The following is an 11836-nucleotide window of genomic DNA, read 5'->3' on the forward strand; positions in this document are numbered from 1 at the left end:
GGTAAAGAAGAATTTAAAAACATGCATTTAACATTGCTTTTTTTCCAAATGCTATTAAATATAGTGAAATATTGTTGGGAGAGGCAGTCATCCCTTGTAGCTCCGTGTATGGCCTAGACCACTTTGCCTGTGTTCTGGGGTATTTCAAGGACTGGAGATACTACAATTTCAGGAGGAGTTGGATCTCCATCTGGGACTTCCTGTGAATACTCACAGGTACTTACCAGAGTTTTTCATAAGAAATGAGGGAATTCCAATTGTAGGATTTTTTTTTTCAGAATACATTTCCCAGGGATGGAGATCTCAAAGGGAATCCAGATATAGCAACATTGAACCTTTATAACTATGCCATTCATCCTAATATCCTGTACACTAAGTGTAGGAGTTTGGGACTTACACCCAGGGTCTTGTGAGATATGTTGGGACTTCCAAGAGCCTAGCTAATTGCCATTCTAGCAAGCCTCCAGCTACCCACTATGAGATTAATTTGCTCTATATTTAGAGATTATGACATATTCTGAATGTCAAACAATTAAGAGGATCCATGAATCTCAGTCTTGCAAGGAAGCACAAGAAAGAAAACATTTATTCATATCAAATATATAAGAAGATTACATTGGAAGGTGGCACTGCAAATTTTACATCATGTCAGACATTGTTACCTCACAATTGAAAGACTTCCCAGTGATTTGCAATTTTTCTACATAGTACTTTATTACTTATTTGTAATCTAGAGCCTCACCTCAATCACTGAACAGATAATCGTGACTTGCAAATCTAAAACTTCTCATTCTCTCTCTTTTTTTTTTAGATTAAATAATTATATTCCGCTTAGGTGAGGCTATATTGTAGTACAAACAAACCTGAGATTTTAGAAGTTTAACACAATAAAGTTTATATACACAGACAAATGAGAACATGTTAGAGTTAAATAATTTTTTTTTTTTAAATGAAAAGATGGAAGGAAAGTTATATGTATGGTTAGAATGGATCCATAGAATAGAAGAAAGTGTGTGGTCATAACCAAATTGAAGTATGATGATTAATGAATATTAGGATGATGGATAAGCAAAAAATATGAATGTGGATAAATTCATCTTTCAAGACAAGAAGTGATTTTATCATGTATATGAAAATTAGCTGCATAAGCACATGACTCATCGTGGTAAATATTAGAAGAAATGTCTAAAATTGTTGCAAGTGTTATTTCTGGGAGATGGGAGTGGGAGGAGAGATTGGTCGGGCAGAGAGGGGCAGGAAACGTCTTATATTTCATTATAAGCCTTGGGTTCTCTTTAAACTACATGCATCTATATTACTTTCGGAAAGATAAAAATTAATTTTCAAAACCCAAAGATATACCTGGTGAATGATACATACGTGTAGCCATGCTTTACAAAGTTGGATGGTATTCCTGGAGGGTACTCAGTCACTATGCAGTGAATTCAAGGATTACTGCTCCATCCTCCACCCTCTTTCTCTTCTCATTGGAAGTGAGTGTCTTAGGGAATATTAGTTTCAAGCAAGAGGAGAGGAACAATTTGAATCTTACGAAATTAGAGGTTATTAGATGCACAAAGTCTAATATGGAAGACGATTTAGAGGCAGGGGAGGAATAAGGGAATAAAGGAGCTTAGGAAAGGGAATGGACAAGAGATGGTTCTATCAATAGGCAGATCGAGTAAACAAATAGAAAACTCCCCAAACCGCAGTTTACATGCCATTTTAGGAGTAAGATTTCAGATGCCTTAGCAGCCCATCTTTACACAGTAGATGCCTCTTTAGTTGTAATAATGGAAACTTGGAATTCCCATGTCCTGTATCCAGGAGTACTACACATAGCAGGCATCTGACGTTGTACTCTGCTCCAGGCTCAGTCTCATAACGGCTTGTTTTCATTGACTTTTTCTTTTTGCACCTTCTTTTCATTGAAAAACATCACCACCACCACCACAAAGCCATAAAGAAATGATCATTTTCCACTCAGGTGAGACTAGATGAAATGGTTTTAAATTGAATCTGGGAGGGGATTTGTACAATACTAAAGAAAAAAATTCCTGATGGAAAAATCATTCTAAAACAGACTAGGTTCTCATTGATCTCATTGGCTTAGTTTGGGATAAAAATAGACTATACAATGATTCTCTAATTTAGCATTTATTAGAAACAAGAGTGTTTGTTAAGACACTTGCTGGGGCCCACCCCCAGAGATTCTGATTCAGCAAGTTTCTAGGTGATTCTAACACGTTACCAGGTGACACTGATGCCACTAGTCTTGGACCATACTTTGAGAACCTATGGATTGATTCTGGATGATTTCTGAAATCTCCTGCTCATGATATCCCTCGTTGTTCTAGAAACATGTTGCACTGGGTGAATACCTAAGAACCTCAGCTTGGGTCAACTGCTCCATATCGTCACACAGTTGTACTGATGCTGTTTCTTTCCAAAAAGACTTTGCTTTGGGGACAGCTGGTAGAGTGCGTGAGGTCTTCACTGAAAGCTGCCTCCAGAATGCCCTTCATGGACTGCTTTGCTTTCTTCCTGAAATCTCTTCCTAGGAGGGCATAGAGGAAGGGATTAAAGCAACTATTGGCAGATGCTAGAGCAATGGACACGTGGTCCCAAGGCAGCAGAGCTTCTCCAAAGGGAGTTTCTGGGCCAAAAAACAATGATAGGACTCCAACAACGTGGTATGGAGCCCAGCAGACACAGAAGACAACCACCACAGCCATGGCCACTCGCAAGGTTTTGATCCGAGTCTTGGTGAAGCGGCCCCGTCGCATTCGGAAGATAATGAGGCCATAACAGGTCACCATAACAATAAAGGGCAGAAGGAAACCCACCACTAGCCTAGTGATGGTTATTGCCATCAGGGGTGTTTGTACTTGATTGTCATATGAAAACTGGCCTAAATATTCATCCTGGAAATCTTGGGATAGCTCGTATGCGTATAAGTAATTGGTGGAAATACCAGAGTAAAGCTCTACATCAGTAGAGAGAAAAGTATCAGAGTTATCTGGTGGGTCAATTCTGTGATCTTCAATGGGAAACCCACTGGGGATTATAGATGAGACCCCATCAGGAGGTTTAAATAAATTATAATATGGATGTTGACTAAATAATTTAGCTGAATCCATAGGGAGTGACTCTCCAGAAGGTCTTTGAAATGTTTGAGAATAGAGGATAGTGGTGGCTGTCCAAGGAAGATCATTTGTTTGTAAAGAGAAAGACTCTAATCTATCATCCATTTCTCCAGGCATCTGAACAATGGAGTTGTCAAGAGACCCATTTTCCAGGAGATCAGTGGTGAAGTCTGAATAACCTAATGAGCTGTCGAGACCAAAATTGTAGCCACACATATAATAGTTGTCTACAGCGAATGTTTCTCGGTACATGAACACAGGTGTACACATTACAAAAGCCACCACCCATATACATCCACAGATAGCAGAGGCTGTCCCCACATTGCGGTGATTCTGGCACCAGATTGGCTTGAGGACCAAGAGACAACGATCCAGGCTAATGGCAGTCAGCAGGAAGACGCTGGCAAACATGTTGAGGAGGATGATGGAGGGGATGAGCTTGCATAGGAGCCAGCCATAGGGCCAGTGTCCTTGGAGAGCCAAGTGAGCCAGGGAGAAGGGCAAGGAGAGGCAGCAGAGGAAGTCCGCCAGTGTGAGATGGAGAAACCAAACCGTGTTCACTGTCCGCTGCATCTTTAGGCCAGCCACCCACAGCACTAGGCCATTGCCTGGCACTCCCAATAAGAAAGTGAGGCTGAGAATGATCATGGAGAGAATGACTTGGGGTTCATACCAGGGCTGTGAGGGTAGGTCAGTTGAATTGTTATCAGCAGAGAAAGGCTCCATTGCTAAACTTCTATAAAAATATAAACAAAAATATTAAAACTATCTTTTTTTTTTAAAAAAGCATATCCTTAGAATTATAACCCTCTGTAGAACTAGAAAGGCCCCTGTTTGTTTGTTTGTTTTTATAGATTTTATTTATTTATTTGTCAGAGAGAGAGAGAGCAAGCACAGGCAGGGGTAGAGGAAGAGGGAGAAGCAGACTCTCTGTCAAGCAGGGAGCCCGAGGCGGGATTTGACCCCAGGACCCCGGGATCATGACCCAAGCTGAAGGCAGATGCTTAACCGACTGAGCCACCCAAGGCGCCCCCAAAGGCCCCTGTTTTAGTTTGTATTCCTTCACTTCACAATGGACCACACAGAAACATTCTGTGATTGTTAAAATCTGCCATATCATTTTAAATGTGTATCGAAATCATAATTTCATTTGGAAGTCCCTATCAGTGTATATATCTCCTCTTTCTTGCACTTCCAGTGTCTCAGTCTGCACTGGTTCCTTTCCTCACCCGGTGCTCCCTATTAAAAACAAATAAGTGGGGCGCCTGGGTGGCTCAGTTGGTTAAGGTCTGCTTTTGGCTTGGGTCATGATCCCGGGGTCCTGGGATCCAGCCCCACATCGAGCTCCCTGCTCAACAGGGAGTCTGCCTCTTCCTCTCCTCCTTGCTCATGCTCTCTCTCGCTATCTCTGTCTCTTTCAAATAAATAAAATCTTTTTTAAAGAAAATAAAGACATAACTGAGTCTACACCTTTTTTTGTGTAGTGAGTCATTTGAAAATCTGGTGGAGGGAATGGATGGACCTTCTGCCCTCATAGAAACGAGAATATGTAAACTTAAAATCTTACATACCATTTGAGTGGTGATGGAGCTTCATAAAACCCTTTCATGGATCTAAAGCTGGGAACCTCTGGTCTAGAAGTTATTGTTTGTCCATTTAGCTTATTTGGTTTGTTTTGGTTTGGTTTTAAAGATTATTTATTTATTTGACAGAGAGAGAGAGCGCATGTGCACAAACAGGGGGAGTGGCAGGCAGAGGGAGAAACAGGCTTGCCCTGAGCAAGAAGCCTGACTGAGCCACCTAGGCGCCCCCAGTTATATCTTTACATACAACCTCATCTTTTCCTTTTGCTTTCAGATTTCTCAAGAGTTGTTTACCCTCTCAGCATTGAGTCCCTCATCACCCATCATTTCTTTCTTGTTTGTTTTTTCAGTGTTATTCATAAATATATACACATATATTCATATATATACATATGTGTATATATGCATGCATGTTTTTCTTGATCAAAATGTCACAAAATTTGATTATTCTGTGCATATTTAAAAATTCTTTAATTATGGTAAAATACACATAACACAAAATTTACCATTCTAACCATTTTTTAAGTGTAAAGTTCAGCAGTGTTAAGTATATTCACATTATTGTACAATTAATCTCTACCACTTTTTCACCTTGTAGAACTGAAACTCTAATTCTATTAGACAACAGCTCCCCACTTCCCTCTTCCCTCAGCCCCTGACAAACCACCATGCTACTTTCTGTTACTATGTATTTGACTACTCTAGACATCTCATATAAATGGAAATCATACATTTGTCTTCTGGTGTCTGGCTTATTTCATTCAGCATAATGTTCGCAAGGCTCATCCATGTTGTAGCATATGTCAGAATGTCTTTCCTTTTTAAGGCTAAATAATATTCCATTGTATGTAAACACCACATTTTGTTTATCCACTCATCTTTTGATGGACATCTGAATTGCTTTCATCTTTTAGCTCTTGGGAATAATGCTGCTATGAACTGGCATGGATATTGTTGTATAAACTGCTTTCCTTTCTCAGCTAGTCTCCACATTATGCAGTAAGACCGTACCTTAAGGAATACTCAGTCTTCATCTAGTTTTTTTTCCAGCCGTCCCCAAAACATCTTCTATAGCTGATTTGTCCACAGTTATAGCCAGTCTAGGATCACACTTTGCATGGGAACGTTATGTTTCTTAAGTCTCTCTCTCTCTCTCTCTCTTTAGCATAGTTTGTCTTTTTCAAGGATGCTAGCTTGTTTCAGGGTCTGTTGTTCTCACCACTCACTTTTTACCCTTTGTAATTTGTAATGTTTTAACCCCTTGTAATTTGTCTTCTGCCCCATCACAGCGCTAAAATTACCTCTAACTAACAAATCCAAACATCGTTCTCGCTGTCTGCATCCACCACTACATGTTCTTGGCCTCTGTGACATTACCCTCCCCTAATTCCAAAGACTCCCGTAAATGCACCCTACCTTATAACTTTCTTGAACAATTCACTATTCTGGCTAATGCTGTTTACTTCTGTCTGGAATTACGTCCTTCACCTTAACCTCCTTTGTCCTGCATCCTTAATCTCTGCCTCTTGAAATCCTAGCCATTCTTCAAAACAAGCTCAAATATTATTCTTCCTTGAAATCTCTTCTTATAATCTCAATCGGAAATTAGTTCTTTAACCTCTTAAATTTGTATATGTGTTGAACCTCCTTTCATATTCTCTGTGCAGTGATGCATTTTGTCTTGTATTATAATTATTATCATGGCTGTTTTATCTATTATTCTGGCCTTAAATTTCATGATAGTAAAAATGAGTCTTGTTCTTAAGTGCTTGTTCTACTGAAGTTAGCACAATGCCCTATATGACATAAAGATCAAAGATTACTTCAGTGGATGGATGTTCATTTGGGGGGTTTAGTTTTCAACTAATTTTAAAATTCTTTTTCTTGTCCATTTAATCCATTAAAGATGCTGTCTCTTCTAACTTCTCTTTTGTTTTCCAGTTTCCAATGCTTACTGGCTGTAATAGCATTTTGTGTTTCCTTTCCTAGAGTCCCAAAATATTTTCGTGACTTGGAATTAGTTCTGCTGAGCTAACCAAATGCTGTCGTAGGGTCTTACATGATTAGCAGAAGTTAAAATAACTGAGTCAACAAAATAATAAAAAAGAAGAAGTGGCTCCTTCTCCTTCTCTGTAGCCTTATTCACTCGAATATTCAAGTCCTATCAGGATCCTTTCTTTGCTGTGCACGGCAGCCACCCTGATCCCCTGTCCTGCTCCAATACATGTAGTCATGTGGAGATCCATAAAATATGGAGGGAAGGATAGATCAGAGAAGCTAGGACTAAAAGGAAACATAGCAATTATCTCTCCTTGTCTCTAGTTTTATTTTACAGTTTTTGACATGGAAACTCAGCAAATTAGGGACATATTCACAAGTAGGAGGGTTCTAAGATCTTAAGTCCAATGTCTGTCATGCCAATACTCTTTCTACTACGAAGAATCACAGAACTAAAAAGGCTTTGGTAATTTTTTTAAAGATTTTATTTATTTATCTGACAGAGAGAGGCACAGTGAGAGAGGGAACACAAGCAGGGGGAGTGGGAGAGGGAGAAGCAGGCTTCCCGCGGAGCAGGGAGCCCGATGCGGGGCTCCATCCCAGGACCCTGGAATGATGACCTGAGCCGAAGGCAGATGCTTAATGACTGAGCCACCCGGGTGCCCCCAGGCTTTGGTATTGTTAATAAAGGGAAAGAATACGGAGAACTGTACAGACTGAAGTAATAAAGACTGGAAAGAGGGGTGCTTGGGTGGCTCAGTCTGTTAAGTGACTGACTCTGATTTTGGCTCAGGTCATGATCTTAGGGTCTTAGGATTGAGCCCCGGGTTGGGCTCTGTTCTCAGCACAGAGTCTGCTGGAGATTCTCTCCCTGTGCCTCTGCCCACCCCACCTTGTGCTCTCTCTCCTTCTCTCTAAAATAAATAAATAAATCTTTTAAAAAAAGATTGAAAAGAGTAAAATTCCAATATAAATAGAGTCATTGGTGTGAGCTATATTTTAAATATCACATATCATCTGTCTTGAAATGGAAGTATGTATGAATCAGTCTTAAAACCCTTTCAGAATGAACAAGATCACTTTTTATATTTCTCCAAGTGTTTTGGCTGAAAGATACCTCTACATTTAAGATTGGTAGAATCCTTTCTTTCTTTCTTTCTTTCTTTTCTCTCTTCTTCCTTTTTTAGTTTTCAATACTAAATTGGCCAAAAGTAATTAAAAGGATAAAGAAAATCCTGAGGGCGCCTGGGTGGCTCAGTTGGTTAAGCGACTGCCTTCGGCTCAGGTCATGATCCTGGAGTCCCGGGATCGAGTCCCACATCGGGCTCCCTGCTCAGCAGGGAGTCTGCTTCTCCCTCTGCCGCTCTCTCTCTCTCTCTCTCTCTCATTCTCTCTCTCAAATAAATAAATAAAATCTTTAAAAAAAAAAAAAAGTTTAAAAAAAAAGAAAATCCTGAAACTAAAGTTCAATTATAACAGGAAAAGAAAGTAGATTCCAGAATCAAATACTAACGATAGGAAAGTTCAATTATAACAGGAAAAGAAAGTAGATTCCAGAATCAAATACTAACGATAGGGCAACAGAGTCAGTAACAATAAGGAATAAGCAAAAGAATAAAAGAAAAAAAAAGAGGAAAATGGAATGAGAAAAAATATATATACATAAAGGCAACTGATTTGAAAAGCGAAACTATTGTGAAAAGCTGGAATCAAAGTTCAGAAAGAAACATAGTCAATTTAAGAGAGAAAAAATGGCATGAAAATTCAGTTAGTTCTAGAATGAAAATATGAAGAATGAAGATAAATAGAATGTGGGATATTTAGAAAAAGAAAGGTGGATGTGGGGATAAAACAAAAGAAATAAAAGTTGGGGAAGGAATATGGGGAAGAGGAGATAATGACCCTCAAACCATTATCGGTAATAAGCAGAAGTAGCACGAGTTATCAGGTGGATGTAGGTTTTCTTACCAAAAACCTGAGACAGTAGCCGAAGACCTCAGCACCAGTCTGGAGGTCCCCACAAATCCTGTGTGGTTCTCACACTTACCCACAATCAAGTTATGAAGTATCTTTAGGAAATCTGCTGAACGCTTTCTCTTCCCTCTTTCTTCGTTTCTGATGATGATAGATGAAACTCCACGCTTTTGACTGCTATCTGACTTCACAGGATGAGTTTTGAAGTGAGTCACTCCTCAGTGTTTCAGATAAGAAAAGTAAAAAAAGCAGAAGTGGGAGGGCATAATTCTCGGATGTTTTCTGCAGGACACAGACTATGGCTAAGGAGAGAGTACTTCCGTACATAAGCTTCACACTTGATAGGTTTTTGCTTGCATTTTAGAAATGCACACAAATGACCCTATGTAATGTGAGGGTGGAGGTGCTGAGTGGCTGGGATGCATGACCTGCACAATCCCAGGTAAGAATCTCAAACAGCATCTCTTAAATGCTTACTATATGTAAAGAAACATGCCATACGAGAATCAGATTAATTAAGCTATATTCTAATGTTGAGAGATTCACAATACAGTAGGAGTATGCACCCCTACACCCACAAAAAAAACGCCTATGATACAACTGAGACTACAATGGCAGAACTACCAATAGAAGTAAAATAGTAGAGATCCCAGCGTCCTGGGATCGAGCCCCGCATCGGGCTCTCTGCTCAGCAGGGAGTCTGCTTCTCCCTCTCCCACTCGCCCTGCTTGTGTTCCTGCTCTCGCTGTCCCTCTCTCTGTCAAATAAATAAATAAAATCTTAAAAAAAAAAAAAGAAGTAAAATAGAACATAACAGGGAAGGCTACATTTAGCCTGAGGCAAACTAAGACAGTCTTAAGGTAGAAGTAAGATCTGGGCAGGTCCTTAAAGAATTTTTTTTTTAAAGATTTAAATTTTTAAAAAATATTTTTATTTATTTATTATTATTATTATTATTTTTAAAGATTTTATTTATTTATTTGACAGAGAGAGACACAGCGAGAGAGGGAACACAAGCAGGGGGAGGGGGAGAGGGAGAAGCAGGCTCCCCGCAGAGCAGGGAGCCCGATGTGGGACTCGATCCCGGGACTCCAGGATCATGACCTGAGCTGAAGGCAGTTGCTTAACCGACTGAGCCACCCAGGCGCCCTATTTAATTATTTTTAAAAGATTTTATTTATTTATTTATTTGACAGAGAGAGCACGAGAGAGCACAAGCAGGGGAAGCGGCAGGCAGAGGGAGAGGGAGACACAGGCTCCCTGCTGAGCAGGGAGCCCGACCCAGGACCCTGGGATCATGACAGGAGTCAAAGGTAGATGCTTAACAACCGAGCCACCCAGGCGCCCCTTTTTAAAAAGATTTTATTTATTTATTTCATTGGAGAGAGAGAGCGAGCTTGAACAGGGGGAGGGGCAGAGGGAGAGAGAGAATCCCAAGCAGACTCCATGCTCAGCATGGAGCCTGACACAGGTCTCAATCTCATGACCCTGAGATCTTGACCTCAGCTGGAACCAAGAGTTGGACACTTAACCGACTGAGCCACCCAGGCGCCCTTGAGCAGGTGCTTAAAGACTTCTATAGATAAGAGAAGCTAACATGCTGTTTAGAGTTTTTGTTTTGTTTTGTTTTGTTTTAAGATTTTATTTATTTATTCATGAGAGACAGAGAGAGAGAGAGAGGCAGAGGGAGAAGCAGGCTCCCAAGGAGCAGGGAGCCCGATGCAGGACTCGATCCCAGGACGCTGGGATCATGACCTGAGCCGAAGGCAGACGCTCAACCATCTGAGCTACCCAGGCGCCCCCTGTTTAGAGTTTTTAAGTGGAGCAAAATGAGAGGCAGGTCTGTGGGAGAATGCTTCAGGTATTGGGGATGGGCAGAATAGTCAATCAATTAGATTGTTTCATCAGGAAGGAGTGTAGAAGATTGAAGCAATGATTGCTGCTTGAAGTATACCTCTTAAAGAATTCTCACTCACATTATTCTTTTCCACATATGCATATGAAATAAAATTCACGTGGGTCAAATGTATTTGAACACTGTTGCCTGGGGTAAAGGCTTCAGTCCATATTAATCAACTTATTGTCCAAACAATATCTGCTCCTTCTCTTGTTTGCAGAGAAATCACCATGAACTATTTTTTAAGGCAGAAAGACGCCAGAAAAATGACAAGAGTTGAGAGTGATTGATTGACTGATTGATGTCCATTGTTATCTAATGACAGGAGTAGTACATATAAGAAAGATTAATTGAAATAATACAAAAGTATAAAGGGTAAAAGAATGAAAATTTTTATTTCAAATTCCACTGCCTGGAAGTAACTAGTCTTAATAGGTTAGCATTCATTCTTTGTAAATTTGTTCTAAGTATAACACATATCTTTTAAAAAGGTAGTTTCAAACAAAAATGGGATTATAATTTACATGTGATTTTATGACCTGCTTTTTTTCTTTAACAATATGTCAGAACATATTTCCATGTTAGTGCATATAATTCTATTAATTATGTCCTGTTTTTTTATCTAGTATTTGGAAACATGGAATAATGAAGGTATTCAGAAAGCACAAATACTAAGCATACAAAAGATAGTATTATCATGTGTGCGTATATCCACATTTTATATATATCTACATATATACATAAAATAATTCACTCCCATGTTAAAAAAAAACTTAAATATAGAAGGACTAAAATGAACACTAAAATTTCCAGAACACCTAGCTATCCTATTTTTACTCCCTGGAGGTAATCTCTTTCATAAATATAAATGCAATTTCATTCCACATGTTGTCTTATGCTTTTTCTAGTTATCTTTTCATATCAGGACATAGTAGTTCACATCATACTTTTTAAATTGCTCCATATTATGCCATTTAATCAATTATTCCTCTGTTGATGGATAGTCTGTTTTTATCAATTTTTTTTTAAAGATTCATTTATTTTAGAGAGAGAGAGGGGCAGAGGGGAAGGGAGAGGGAGAGAGAATCTCAAGCAGACTAGCTGCTGAGCGCAGAGCCCTATGCAGGGCTCGATCTCACGACCCTGAGATCATGACCTGAGCTGAAATGAAGAGTCAGACGCTCAATGACTGAGTCACCCAGGTGCTCTGTTTTTATCAACTTTTAAAGCAGTTACAA

General features: G+C 39.5%; 1 protein-coding gene across 1 annotated transcript; it reads right to left on the reverse strand.

Moving 5' to 3' along the window:
• Nucleotides 1-956: 956 nt before the first annotated feature.
• On the reverse strand, nt 957-8894 carry C3AR1 (complement C3a receptor 1). The gene is made up of 2 exons (XM_045873914.3): nt 8775-8894; nt 957-3882 (listed from the first exon to the last, which is right to left on the reverse strand). The coding sequence occupies exon 2, from the start codon at nt 3870-3872 to the stop codon at nt 2418-2420; it is 1455 nt and encodes a 484-aa protein (XP_045729870.1). The 5' UTR covers nt 3873-3882; nt 8775-8894; the 3' UTR covers nt 957-2417.
• Between the last annotated feature and the right edge of the window lie 2942 nt (nt 8895-11836).

Source organism: Mirounga angustirostris, unplaced genomic scaffold (genome assembly GCF_029215605.1).
Source record: "Mirounga angustirostris isolate CCGP_5_RB_7025 unplaced genomic scaffold, mMirAng1.0.hap1 SCAF_5, whole genome shotgun sequence".
Taxonomy (NCBI): Eukaryota; Metazoa; Chordata; class Mammalia; order Carnivora; family Phocidae; genus Mirounga; species Mirounga angustirostris.

Excerpts from the sequence above, each read along its gene's own strand:
- C3AR1 (XM_045873914.3), bottom strand. The coding sequence starts at position 3,872 with ATGGAGCCTTTCTCTGCTGATAACAATTCAACTGACCTACCCTCACAG.